At 39.9% G+C, this 15,210-nt stretch overlaps 1 protein-coding gene across 3 annotated transcripts in view; it reads right to left on the reverse strand.

The window, feature by feature from the left end:
- SMOC2 (SPARC related modular calcium binding 2) overlaps window positions 1-15,210 on the reverse strand; it is a 148,380-nt gene that overhangs the window by 101,813 nt on the left and 31,357 nt on the right. For all 3 annotated transcript variants that reach the window (XM_063329117.1, XM_063329116.1, XM_063329115.1), the window contains exon 2: window positions 637-808. In XM_063329117.1, the coding sequence (XP_063185187.1) occupies window positions 637-808 (172 nt within the window). The remainder of the gene's footprint in view (window positions 1-636; window positions 809-15,210) is intronic.

Here is a 15,210-nt window from a genome sequence, read left to right on the forward strand (position 1 = left end):
TATACATCAGTAAGGAACTACGCTCTCTACCACCAGGCTACTCTAAAAGTGAAAAGATTTAACTGGGAATAAGTATTGGAACTGAAGTGGCAGGGTTGCATGTTGCACAGTTTCTCTAAACAGAGATGAGAAGTAAAAGAGTGGATGATGTAGGTAGGAATGGCCTGTGAGTGCTCTAAGCATTGCAAACTTTTTTTTTTTTCCTCTTCCCCTCTCTCCCCATCCCCACCACTAAATGATTGCAGTTAGGAAACACAAAACTGAATCTGACCATCTCTAACTCAAAATAGCAAACTGCAGTAGATAAGAAACCTCTTGAGATAACAATCTTAAGAGTTACTCTGAGCCTGCCAATGATACGGTCCTTCAGAACAAGGACCTAACCTTACAATTTCCTTAATACTGACTTATTATAGTGTAAACCGGTGGGGGAGTCATATTTTTACTGATGGAGAAAGATTAATTTATCTTTATGTAGCATATTGTTATAGAATCAACAGGATTGATTTCGACCTACTTGATTTTAGAGAACTTTTCAAGTACAGCACTCCTAGTTTTCAACACACAGACATTTTCAAAAGCTAATTAAAGTCTATTACTTTTCATTATGGTCAAGAGAGATTTTGATTTGCTCACCTTTGCAGTTGCCCCTGTAGGCTATTTCCAGCTGAGGGTCTTTGCATTTTGCTCGCTGAAATTCACACCGGGACAGAAAAGTTCTTCCATCAGATGCACAGAGTGATTTCTGAGGGGAACCTGCACAATCCAGGCTGCATTCTCTGTCTTTGTCTTGGTCCACTCTCAAAAACTAGAAAAAATAAATTAATGCTGTAGGAATGCTATTCCCATGTGAAAACTGCTCTGTGATCCCCTACCCCAGGGAAGACATATAAATATTACCCAAAACTGAAAAGAAAGCTTTGCCTTTTTGCCCTATTGCAATAATAGCTGATTCATTATATCTGGAGTTATTCAGTTGCTGTTTTGAAATGGTGATCATTGCGACATTTCTGTAACATGCACTAAATCCACCACTGCGATTAGAAAATCTCTCCATCTCCTTCCACCATTATGAAGCTGAACACAGTGGGTTGGACTCTTTAGAACAAACCAGTGATGGCAGAAACATTCTTCACAACAAAAATGAGACAGCAATGGAAACCTGTCTATTTTGTTAGCTATGCATTAACTAGCCTACAACAACAAGCTGAAAAGTCCGTTCTAAATTCCAAACAGGATTTTTCACATCAATACCCACCTAAAATTATACACAAAATATCTTCAGTAGCCTCAGGGCAAGAGGCCTGAAGAGAAAATGAGCAAGGAAGGAGAACCTTACGAAGCACCTTATGAAACACAACAGATCATTTATTCTTGCAATGCCCATATTCAAAATCTAAAGACTCCTTAGCAAAACAGAAACAGCAGATATACTTTATAGAAACCTTTGTATTTGTGCATATGCTTGCCTATAAAGATATATGCCGAGACTTTAGAGGGAAACGTTATAGCTTGCAATTTTTCCACTGACACCACTCTTAAAACATGCATGATGGAGTCTCAACTGCCATTCCAAAGGGTCCCACCATGGGCAAGCAGAAAAGACAAAACCTGAACCGGGCTGCGTGCAAAACAACCTGGAGTCAAATAATTTTATTTAAATTGTTACCAACCAACAAAAACTTCCTGTTTTCACATTTTGAGCATGTTCTGAGCCCTGGCATGGGTTGCCCATAACTGCAAACCCTCAGGGGTGTCCCTGCCCCAGCACGGGTTGCCCACGGGCCACAGTCCCCGGGGGCTGTCCCTGTGAGAGCAGGGGTCACCTGTGGGCTACAGCGGTTTTTTTTCTGAGCTGGCACTGGGTTCATGTCCTCCTCTCCACAGAAGAGCCATGCAAGGCCCCTGCTGCTCAAACCCCGTCATTTCTGCCCATTGCACCACACATTCTCCCTTTATCAGAAATTCAATCTCATCTCCTCCAGAAGAAAGTGGGCGGGTACAAGCTGACAGAAGTAATTTAGGTTGTTTCCATTACAACTTTCAAGACATGCTCCCCTTTCCAGTTTGCACCTGGTCTAACGGTTCATCCTTCCACTCCCAAGACTGCAGGCACAGCTGATGAGTTTGGCATCGTCCTTGGCATTGTGAAAAGCAGGAGCTGCTCACCCTGAAACACGCTGGGAAAAAACTAATTGGTTCTGATGTTGCAGCATGCCAGCCAAAACCAAAGGTAGTACTTTATCTTCTGACCTCCTGAAAAGCAGGGACTAGGGAGGAGGTGAACTCAGTCCTCAGATTAATTTCTCTATTGTTTTGCTGTTTGTGAATAAGCACAAAATTAAGCAAGGCATATAGCTACCAGGAGATAATCACTCTCCTAAGCATCACGAGCGACCCAAGAAAAGGTCTTCATCCAGCTGAAGCACTGGTTTCATTGGTGCTACTTCATCTTCATAAACCTCAGGTACAGAAAATTTTGAACTTCAGATTAGAAACTGAGAAGGAAAAAAAGACGACAAAGAGTAGTATTTGAGCAGGAAAGAGTAGTACAAGCTAAAAAATTCAGAAAACATTTGCTATGTATAGTCTCCCTGCATTTTATTACACAAAAAAATGTAGAGAGTCGGTCATAAATCTCCATAATCTTCATACTTAAACTGTGGTCTATTTGCATTTCCCATCACTTAATGTGAGGAAATACAGACGCCTTTCTGGAGAGCATGCCTGAAAATGGAGAGACAATCTCAAAGATATCACTTTAAAATAATAGTCATGTGGTTGAATTTTGACCAGAATTGTTATGCTTTAGTGGTACAGTAACACAAAAAGGAAAATTTCTTTTTCCCAATGTTTTGAGTAACTTTTCATTTTTAACAATAATTAGCTTCAGAAGCAAATTACTCACCAATTACACACAAACCCGAAACCTTTATTCCTGGAATTTAGCTATAGAGGTCCAGAAGTGGGGAAGAGGTTTTTTCCTTCCTCCCTTCCCTTCAGTGCTATTTTACAGTTCCTTTTTGCTGACAGAAATTAATAATTAGCTGAGTGGGAAGGGAGAAAACTGAAATCATCTCCCCTTACATGCAAAATAAGCAATAGTGAAGACAGGCTTCCATGACTCTGACCAATCTCCAAATTACGTTGGTCTCCAGGGCCTGACCAGGTGCCCTGATGAGCTGCAGCATGGGGTGGGGGAGACAGGGGGGCAGTGAGGTCCTCCAAACCTCACTTTCTTGCCTGGGAGGCATCTGCAGGACTTGGGGTTTAGGCCTAGACAGGACTGTGAAAAGGACTTTTCAAGGAAAAATGGACCACATGGGGCCTCTGGCAGAAAAACTGGACCCAGTCCCCCTATGGAGTTGGTGATGGCAAGTCAAGTGATCTCCCTCTTCCTATTTTGTGAAGTAAGGATCCGAGTACAACCTTCCTGTGTGTATAAGACCACCCCTCTGTAACGGCTAGGCACTTTGCCACCCTTAATTTATCCTCAGCAACATCCCCGTTGAGCAGAGAATTATTTTTCAAAAGCACAGGAAGGCTTTGTGACCCACAGAAGATCACGTGGTAGATCAGGGAACAGAATGCAGGCATCAGGAAAAAAAAAATAAAAATCACACACAGCAGCAGTCTAGCCTCTGTCCCATTTTTCTCCCAGACTTTCCTCATCTTTTCTGTTTTGCGTTGTTGCAGGAGTTAAGATGGGTATGCCTGATCGCACTGGACAAACCACAGTAACACAGTGGACAGAGAATCCCCTTAATCGTCTGAGGAACAAACTCCACTCCCTTGAGAGCGTGATAGTTCACAGATAAAGCTATATTTTAAAGGGCATTTATCCAAAGAGTTTTATTTAAGTATTTTATTATTTCAAAGCCTTAGAGGAGATTAGGGTAAATTATGGGTTCAAGGATATTCAAGCAACCTGGAAAAGCAGAGGATGAAGACATACCCGGGAGACAAAACCACTTGAATAGCTTGTTGGTTAGCCAAACCTCACTGGAGAATTTGGGTTGTACATTTAAACAATTTCCACCAAGCTAGTGTAACAGGGATTTAAGAGCAGGAAGGACAAAAAGGCAAGTAACTGCGAGAAAAAATAGCATACAAGGGAGACCAGAGACTAGCAAATGTACTTATTAAAAAAAAAAGATAGAAAGTATTTGACTGACATTTGGAAAATACTCCATCCTCATCTTTAGTACAGCAGCACAAGATGATACAAGTCCAAATCAGCATTGCCTGCTCACATGTAGCAAAAGGAATAGATAAATACATCAAAACTAACAGAAATGCTGAAATAAGTAGGGGCTATGGGACTTCTCGTGGGATTGACTATTTGTTGAAACAGAAACAAGCAGAGTCAGTGACACAGAAACTGGAATCACATCGATGCACACCTTAGAGCTGTACTTTACTGTGAAAATATTCCTTTTGATTAAAATAGGGCAGTTTAGAGACAGAGAAAGATGGTTCTAGATGGACCAGAAGGTGACTCACCCTGAGTACTGGCTCATCTATTTCTGTCTTTAAATTCATTTAACAAACAAATCTGTTATTGTAAAAACATGTGATTCACTGAAAGGCAAGCTGAAAGCAGCATTTTTGTTGAATGCTGGTAGCAACTGAGATGAAGCCAACAATAGTTGACCAACCTGAGGTGGAACTATTTTGAACTACCAGCAAAAACTGGACAATTATGGTTAAACCCTATTAAAATGAAAACCACTTTTAACAGAGAGGTGTTCCTGCCCCTAATAAACACAGAAACCAGCCTAGTCAAGTTTCAGAAAATTGTTTTCAACTACAAATTTGAGTTTATGCTACAGATTAACAGGCATGACTCCTCAACTGGAGTTGCTTTAACTTATCTTCTGCTTTATATTTTAATATCATAAAAAAATTTTTACAGCCTCCAATTTATTTCAGCCTTTACAAAGTATTATACTTTACAACACCCAATTTCCAAGGGACCTACTATTCTATATTAGGCGCTGCTGTAAATTCTCACGTAGTATTTCTGAGAAGAAAGAATAACGGGACTGTATCAAAAAAATTCTTGATTATTAAGTTTAACTCAGTTAATAAAACCAAAGTCACTATAAACTGCGCCTGCCTTGGCAAATACATGCATTGATAAAATATTATTTACTGACATGTGTTTCAGGCATCACAGAATTCCAGTATTCTCCTTCACAGTTTCACACACCAAAGGCTCTTAATAGTGGCCCCCTGTAGCGCAAGCGGTCCCAGTGATCTTTCATCCCTCTGTTACTGGAAGGATGTTACTGTAACACTAGAATTGTCAGAGTATGAGTCAGCAGTTACCTGAAACCTTACTTATACTGGGGAAAATTTTTTCAACTCTGTTTTCTGCTCTGCTTTGTCTTTCAGCTTTGTTCTTGTCACTGGTCCCAAAATGTCCAAAATCTGTGCTGTGGACAGTCAGGATGCTTATTTCCTCAACCACAAGCAACATCTTGCAGTCCATGAGAAAGTTTTTCCAGTGCCTCAAGAGTAGGCATTCAATGGTTTCTTCACTGTGCTATTAAACCCTTTATCAAGATAACACATCCATAAACTTGTTCACTGCTATGGCATAACACATATCTTCTCTTTATCTAACACTATGCACTTTTATGCAGGGATCCAGAAAAGATCTTCAGATGAAACATCCATATTTGTGCATTTCCAGTGCACAAATCTGTGACCCCATCGTCTATAGTGCAGAGCAACTCTCCTTCCACCTAAGCAGATCATGGAGTACACCAGAAGAAAAAGGGTACATCTACAACCTGCCAGTGCAAGGAAGCAGAAGAGTCGAGACCAATGTTACAGCCTGGTCACGGGGAGCGCAGGCATCCCTCTCCATTGGAGGAAAAGCTGACGACAGACGCACTTAGTCTGAGGTGTAAAGATTCATTACTGAATCTGTCTCACAGCCTTTTAAACAGTAATGGGAAATGCTCTGCTCTACATTTCACAATATAGTGTACAGCTGTGGATTGTCTTTGGTCAGAGGCCACTGTCTGATTAATATGAGCAAGGCAGGGGACTGTTCCCCAACTTCTTTTTTTCTTTTTTTTTTTTTTATTTAGGCCAGCTTTATCAAAATATCAGAAAGTTTACTTATAGTCCTGTAGAGACATCCCTAACACAAACAGGCTGCACAAAAAGCATAACTCATAACTACATTAAACCTATTTTTACTTTGCCCTAATGTAAGTTTTCCTACTACATCTGAAACTGCTTCTGTCTGTGGAGAGAAACTCCATTCGCTTCTGTGAGATCAGGCTGCAGTCTGTGCACCAGGAAAAAGAAAGACCTTCAAGTTCACAGTTCATCATAGATTTTCAACCTTTCTTCTTCTTATAGACCCCTCCAGTCTCCACTGGACCCTCCACTGACAGTAGGTATTTAAACATAGTGACAACAGGTTTTTATTCTGTAACTTTTTGTGGACCCCTTATAACTGATATACAAATTTTTCCTCTGACCAAGTGAAAACTACTGCTTCAAAATCTAAAATGAAGTTCAGGCCTGCTCACAAAACAGGAGAACACTTCCTCTTGTGGGTCTGAGCACCAAAAAGGCCTGAAAAACAAGCAGAAGAGAAAAGATGGATGCTAGACATCACTGTTTTGCTTGGAAAAGCCTAGCGCAGACTATAGCTTTGAAAGGCAATTTCTTTATCCTGCATCTGGTTACTGTAAGTTGTTGAATAGAACGGTCTGACTTCCCTGCTGCTGGCATGGGAGGTCTGTGAGCAAACTATAGAGCAGCACACTCTAAAGTGGCTCAGTGCTTAGGGTTTTGTGCTGTTGAAAAATGTGCTGATTTACTGTGATTTATGCAGCCATGCTGTTTCTGTCTGATAGCTGCCTGAAGGGCAGATGTGGAAATCTCCAAGCTAGGAATATTTTGCTCCCTCTGGGCTCATCTACAATGGGAAAATGAGTTAGACAATAGTAATACATATGTATGTGTGTGTGTATATGCACACACCATTGTATATATATCCACACATGCAGGCTATAATATGTAAAGTCATATTCCCATGTATATTTCAGACAAAGGCAATGATTTTTAAATATCAACATGCTACAGTCTGCCTTACAGAGCACTCTAACCAGCTAGTCTGTCTCAATCTGCTGTGTTAAAACACCACTCAGTTTTTCAATATTTATTTCATCACTCTTCTGCTAAGGAATGAAGCAGAAGGTACATTTACAGAACAAACCCTACTCTCATCCCAATGCCACAGAAAAGCATTCAACCCGAGCACTGGAATGTATGGAAAACATAAGTTGTACTTATTCTTGAGTTACTTAGGACAGTAGCAGAAGATACCTTCAAAATGGTAAATCTGTATAGCTGCTGTACTTAACCTGTCTTTAACAGATTATTTCACCTTGTACTGTCCCACTGAAGCAAAACAGTCCTTCGTGACTGTTCCAGGAGAAGCTCAGAGCTGCCTACTTCAAACCATGACCACCTCCTTTGTTGAGACATACAGGGACACCACCACTGAGGTTACGCTTGCATGGAAGAATTTAGACAGAAAGCCATCACACACAGGACTAATCAGATGCTATTCTGACAAGCTAGAATGTGCCTATTCCTGTTACTATATATTGGCAAGGCCATTTGCACTTAAAACAAAGAACCTCATCAAAACATTTTTGTTTTTCTTCTCAATGATAAAGGATCTTGGAGTAAATCAGGATCTTTCCATTACATTCCACTACCAGACAAGTGAGTAGACTACAGACTTCAATGAAGTTATCTCAAACACCTAAAAATTAACATGAAAGTTCATTTATCCCTGTTCACAAAAAAAGATTAGTATTCCAGCCACAATACTGCAGCACGCTCCAGGGCAGCAAGCTGTGATCGTGATTTCATAATGTGGAGCAAGTTGCATAGACTAGAGAAACTAGAAACCTTTAGGATAAGATTCACCTGACTTAGGATAAGGCAGATCACACCCTAGAAATATCCCTCCCACTTTGTGAACTGGAGAGTCTGATCAACTAACTCTTCTGTAAACGGCTGGAGTCCTATGAGATTAACCTAGCCCATAGCATCAAAGAAAAACAAAGGGGAAGAAACATTCAAAGTCCCAGGTTCTAGATGACTAAAACAGAGGTGGGCTCTAGGCTTCAAAAATAACTTTACTGAAGGTCTCCAGTAGGTGTCTGTGCATCTGCAGGGGGACGCAGGAGGGAGAATTGCCTCTAATGCCTGCTGAGACATTGTTTTATTGATAAGGACCCTGTTAAACTTCTGAACACAGACACCCACACACACACACACACCCTTTGCCTCATTATATTTTATTAACCTCTCCATGTATAACTTACAACATCAGACCTCTTTCCATGTAAACTTTAGCAAGGATGGTTAAAAGAAACAGCTAGAGTATGGATTTTCACTGAACAGGAAGGTGAGGTTTGGGTTTGTTGTTGGGTTTTGTTGTCAGGTTTTATTGTCGTGGCATTTGGATTTTTTTAATCACTCTTGGGTCAGTACCCAAAGTAAGTTCCAAATTACCTATCGATTAGGACAGTGTTGTGCTTTACTCCCTCAATGCAGTGGAGCTCTTGGAGACTCACCGCCAAAACTACAGTATGATCTTGCTACAACCAGCATAGAAAATTAACTATTAAATAACGTTGTGCTTTGACTGATATGTTTTGCTTTGGCATGTTATTTTTTAGACGTTTATTGCTTTAACAGGTTTTTTTTTTTTTTAAGTGAGCTCTACTTTGCTGAATTGATGGAGGGATGGCAGGACTGAATGTCAGCACATCCATCAGTTCTTTTTACTGCTGCTTCACAAATGACTAAAAAAGGCAAAACACCTCAGTTGTGCAACCATGTAACCTAGGAAGGACTGAACTGAAATTGAAGCAAACTGAGTGACACATTTTTTCCTGCTTTGTAGAAAGGATGCACATCAATTTATTACACATGCAATCCCAAGTTTTGTCATTGCCATTATCACAAAAAAAGTTACTCCCAACAGCTGCCTGACTTAAAGAGGTTTCAGGTGATCTGGTGTCTCAACAGTATTTCAGTATTTCTAATCTACTACGGATAAACTACTTTGGGGCCTGAGGAGGCAGGGAACCACAACTAATTTAGGGTTGGGAGGCAGGGAGGTAATGGACTCTGTAAGGGGTTCAAAAGTGCCAGTTGAAGAGATTTTTCTTCTATTTATTATAGTTTTGATTAAAAAAAACCTGAATTGCTTTGGTCTCTGGAGGCATAGGGGGAGTCACAGCAAAAGAGCATTCTGTGCTATTTAAGTGTTCCAAGTATAGAATTCCAGGAAATCTGATGAAACACTACAAGAACAAGGGGTCCAAATCTCTTCTTTTTTCTCTCCATTCGGCTTTGTCTTGAACAGGAACTTTAAGGTAGTGCAATCATACCTCTTGAAGGGCTATTCTCTGGAATAGCTTAATTCTAGGATCTAGTTCCATCCCCACTAAGGGAAATAAACGAACTTCAATAGGGGCAGGTTTGTGCTCCTATTGAGTAGCACTCAGCCCTGGTGAACTACCCTTTCAGAAGGACCTTTCACTGATTCATTTGAATACTCCTACAATATAGTCTTTGGAAGCACAAAGCAATCCCTCCAAATGAGTCACACCAGAAGCTGCAAAGTCTAAGTATCAGAAACAATCTATGAATGATTTGTTGGCATCGACCCCATATAGCTAAAAATGAACCAATGGCCTTAATTTTCAAGACACGATAAACACTATCAGTGACACTAAAACACCCATTATCTGACCACATTAATTCACTTCCAAGATTAGGAGTCCTTCATATTTCATGAAACCACTCATTTTTGCAAACGGAGTCTAATGTGTATTCACTATAGATGAAAACAGCCCACACATTAAATACTGTAGATATTTAGAAGTAATTAAGGTGCACCACAGCAAGGACCAATAGAACTTTTTTTTTCCCCTTTCAAAAAATAGTTTACCTGGCTTTTCAGGGATCAAAAAAATCTCCCCATGGTTTTTATTATAGTTATTTTGAAGTTCATTTTAACATAAACAGCTGGTTTCTTTCATTTTGCAGCATCAAAAAAGTTAAATGGTATCCAAACTTAGGGTACCAGCTTGCTGTATGTGTTGCCTGAAAATTGAACTGTAGATTGGTATGGAAAGCACGACAGCTTCAGAACAGTGCCAAAAGCAACACTATTGAAAATGTGGTAAAGAAAACAAAGACAACTCTATCCAGAAGGTGGTGTACTTTATATGTATGTACAACTGCTAATTAGAGAGATCTCAGTCTTTGCATTTTTTTCAGTAAATATATAGTTTTTCTTTGTGTCCAGTGGCATTACTTCTTTGGGTTTCAGAGTATTACCAGCAAATTATTACAGTTCAACAGAGTCAAAAAACATCTACTGATAAACAGACCTTGGGTTACTGGAGACAAAACAATCTACCATAAGTTTATACTGAAACCCAAACTGAAAGGTTTTCTAACGTGAAGGTATTCTGTTTTGCAAGTACTGTAATCCACTAGTTTCTAGATGTGTCACGTGTCCAGTGTTCTGCATTTTTCCCAAGTCACTGGTAACTTTATGCCCTTCATTCTTGTGGTATTGTTATTCATAATCTTTTCTTTGGCGGGTTGCTGTCATTTATAGTGTTTCTTCTCCACTGCCAGAAGTCACACAGGGAGAAAGTAAACAGAGAAACAGTGGGATGCATTGTCTATGTATTGAATTATCCTCTAGTTTACTTAAGCTTTTCATGAGTACCGACCCAACTTTCAGAATACAAGCGGGCTAGCGCAACCGTCCTGTTAGCCAGTTTCCTCACGCATGGCTAATCTGACTGGTTGGTGTCTTTAATAACCACAGCTATGATTTAGGAAAATAGACACATTTTACTTTTTAATCTTGTTCAAAGGCTGCTCACATGAAAAATATTTTGGCTTCTAAAATGTTGAAAAGCTATTTTAAAATACAAATAAAATCTATGCCAGATCAACATTTCTATATTTGAGGGTTTTATTTTAGGATTAAAGAATACCAACACACACCCTTAAAGTGTCTGAAGTAGCTTAAAACAATAAAACTAACAACAACGGCCTATAACTCAAGATAAGAACCATCAGGTTGAACCTCTGCCACAAAGCTTACCTGTACTCTCTTCCCACATGCCCAAGCAGCCACCAGCTCTCCGTGCCAGCCCATCAGTAATTACAATGGGGGACATCAAAAAAACAACTTCATAAGAAGCTCTTACCTCAGTGAAAAGAAAATAATTTATTAAAGGAATACAGGGACCCTCTCAGAAAGTACAGTGAAACAGTACCGGACGTGACGTTACAGACTTGTAGGGAACAATCTCCTTTTGTAGGGGGACAGAAAAGCTCAGCTAAACAGGACTTTTCTATATCTGAGTTTCTATGCAACTCTATTTAATGCCTATCACGATCAGCAGGCAACTGGCCACTGTCCATATGGCTGGTTGCCTTCTCTTCCTGGGGAAATAAAGAACACGGAGGGCATCTCAAATGACGAAGACACAGTATGAGACAATATCACAACTGAGCATTTCTTTTTATAATTTAAATCAAGTAAGCAACTGATTCACGCAGGGCAGAAACTCGATAAGACATCAAAGGTCTAATCCCCAACCCATAAAGCTAACTTGCTGACAAGAACTGCAGAGCTCTAACTCTCTTACATTTATCACTGCCATCAGCTTCTTCAGAACAAAGTATTTCAGAAGGAAGGCAGGCAGCTGAGTCTGGGAGGCAGATTTTGTTCTTGTTAAACTGTTGATCTTAAAACAAGATGTTGCTAGGTTTAAATACTATCATCTTTAAACACAGAAATCATGCTAGAAGCAAACAGTTAAATAGTACACATTTGGAATATACAACAGTTTAACAAGCCAGTCTAATGAGAAAAAACACTTTCCATAGGGACACAAGAACCTGGCTGTGGTTTTCTCAAACCACTGGCAGTTCTACTTCCTCCCAACTTTGGGGTTTTATGGAACTCTTGTATGTTTGTTTGTGTGTTGGGCAAAAACATTTTTCCTTTAATTTAAACCATTGTTTTCCAAGGAAAAATGTCATTAGGAAGCCATTTATTTCTAATTATTATGAGGACTTTTGCAAAAGAAATACCCTTGAATATGAAAAACAAAACTTTGTGTGTATCTAGAAGTGGGTGGGAGTGGGTCAACAAACCATGATCCAAACCAGGCAATTTACCAGAAGAAAAAAAAATTTCCAAGATCTGTGTCACATTTTAAGTGGCTTCTGCTTTCTTTGTAGAAGAACACATTTTCCTTGCTGTTCTTTGCCTTCTACACACCAGTTGGCCACTAGCTTTTTTATCTGTCCTAAAAGATTACCCAGCAATACCAGAAAATGTTAAAGAATTGTCATACTAACAGTAAAATCCATTAGCCCCTCTCTATTGTGGACCCTTACGTGTGAGATTTCTCAATAGCAAAAGGAATTGTTAGGCATGAGAAAACTGACGGAGGAAAATTTGCAGTGTTTCCATTTCACTTCAGTGAGCAAATACACCACCACTGTAGGTGCTGCAACAAAAAAATCCCCAAAGAAGCTGTAATGACAGACACATACTGTATTGTGGATGAACAATCAACAATAGAAGAGACTACTGCACTCCTAGAGTAAAAGAAAAAAAAACAAAACAATGCTTTCTCTAAACACAGTGGAGTTGAGAATATACAGGAGATTGTATCAGTCAATTGGGATCCTTTGATAAAAATCACCTCTATCACAGATTTTTTTGGAGATTTTTTTGAAATAAGGTGCATTCAGAACCAATTCTTATATGCTTAAGGAAGCTTAGACAATCTGTATTAGTGACAAGAAAACTCTTCCAAGTAATTAGAAAATACAACAGATTAAAAAAACTCAGAGCTCTAAAGAGCAGGCATTTCATTTTAATCAGACTTTCTCACATACCCTGAAGTAGAAGAATTGACACCAGCAAGTTCCAGCTCTTACCAAGAATTTATACAAACATCATATTTCTACAACCCAAGAGCGAAGATTTCTGAAGTCCAAAGTCTCTGATGCAATATTTTATATTTGTGGTTTCTAGTCATACTACAAAAATCAGAGAATCTTATCCTCTCAGATTTTTTTTTTTGGAAGCATATAATTACACTATGTTACAGATATTGTGTATATGCAGTGGAACTAACCAACAAAATAAGGACAGGGGTGGTACCTATGAACTATTTTCTTGTTTCACTGTGGAAAATAGCACCCTGAATACAGTTTTGTACAGATTATAGCATTTGGAAGGATATTTAACAGAGCCCATCCCCTCTACCCACCAATTCCACATCCTCTTCCTCCCCTGTGTACAAGCTGTTGTCTTGCTTCATATTTTGTCTTTTGGTGCTTTTGAGCTCAAGCAGAGCAACCATAGCCACAGCTTTGCTTCTCTGTTGTGTGTAGCAGCCTGGAAAGCTAGCAGCGAGACGTCTAATTTCAACCAAATTTCATTGGCATGGGAGAAAGAGAAGAAGTAGTGAAGCCATTTTAAAAGCAGCTTAATCTTTGCACCCTGCCCTCTGCCTCACAGAGAGAGGATGATTGAATGCCACAGCAGATGCTCAGGCATTCTCACCTCCCCTTGTGCTGTTGCCTGAGGAAAAGAAGCATTAGGTGACTGGAGTAAGGGTAATTGCTCCTTCACCACCCTTCCCTGGAGGGACTCGTTGGCCAAGCACCTAAGCAGAATTACAAACCATCCACCACAGGCTACTGATGCTCTCTGTGGACAGTGCTTGACCACATTAAAAAGCAATCTAGATAAATATGACAAATGTCAGTCTGAACGTACTCAGCCATGAATACGGCTTGGACTAGACGAACAAGGGGATTTTTCAGGCTCCTTGGCAAGTGTAACTCACGGTTTAACTGTTCAGAAAACAAAAGAGCGAAGGTTTTACATGAATGCAGTGTGCCCATATTTACTACTGCAGAGGCCTTCTTCTAGTTAAGATGCAGGCCTGGGTATCTAAAAAATTTGTCCCCCGTCAGATCTAGCACAGATTGCCTTTGATACTGGGACTATGTTACTCTTCTGTCATTGCACAGTCTTCCACTTAACCTTTTGGATGTCATACGCTAGGCTGTTATCCCTAGCCACCTCTTACAGCACCTGAGGGCCAGGCCTTCCCAGTTTATAAGAGTTCTCCAAGGTCCATCACTACTATAGTTTACACCACAGCTCCAGCCACAACTTATTCACAGCAGCATCATTAGCTGACTGACACATTTGCCATAGGTTTGCCGTCACTGGTTTGGACTCCCAGGTAGGGAAGCATGTTCAGCTGTCAACATGTCTGACAGGAAGAGGTGCCAAAGTACCACAGATTGCTGATACAAATGACTCCGATTACTTTGTGGCATTTTTGAGACAATCCACAGAAAATAGCCACACCTTAAAATAATTCTTTTGGATTCACAGGTTGTAGAAAGTTAAAAATCTAAGTCTAGAGCTGGAGTTGATACCTAAATATATGTTCTCACAATTTGTCTCTAAAGAAGAGAAATTCCACTAGCATCAGTTTACAGCCAGTGAATTTAGTCACAGAGATGTGGTGACTTGTCCAAAGTCACAGAGGAAGTCTGTGGCAATGCTGGGAATTAAACCCAAGACTCCAGAAACTCATTCCTGTTTTTTAACCACATGTGTCATCCTTCCAAATGTTCTTTCCTACAAAAAGATGTAGCCATGGCTGAAAAAGGCCCGGCTCATTAACAAAGTGAGGACACAGCAAGAGAAACTGCATGAATCCTTCAAAACTGCCATGTGGATTTTCTTGTTAAAAACATTTGAGGATGTTTTGTAAACTAAATTATGGCCTTCTTTGTTTCCATTAAAAAAAATCGTTGCTGAATGTCATTTTTAATGGAATCTAGGATAATGCTCCAAGGGAAAAGCATGGGCTGAGCTGTTTTGGCTCTGCACACCATTAATTCTCTCAAGTTTTGAAAAACAGTGTGGTACTGATTGGTTTTTTAGCTCTTTCAGGGCAAGTCCTGAATTCAAGGTCTCACACAGTACTCCTCCACTTCTGAGCCCAGAATAATAGAGGAGAACAAGAACACATTTAGTTTGTAAGAGGTATGTACCTGCAATGCTCCTTCCTTAAAAGAACCAGA

Source organism: Chroicocephalus ridibundus, chromosome 3, assembly GCF_963924245.1.
Source record: "Chroicocephalus ridibundus chromosome 3, bChrRid1.1, whole genome shotgun sequence".
Taxonomy (NCBI): Eukaryota; Metazoa; Chordata; class Aves; order Charadriiformes; family Laridae; genus Chroicocephalus; species Chroicocephalus ridibundus.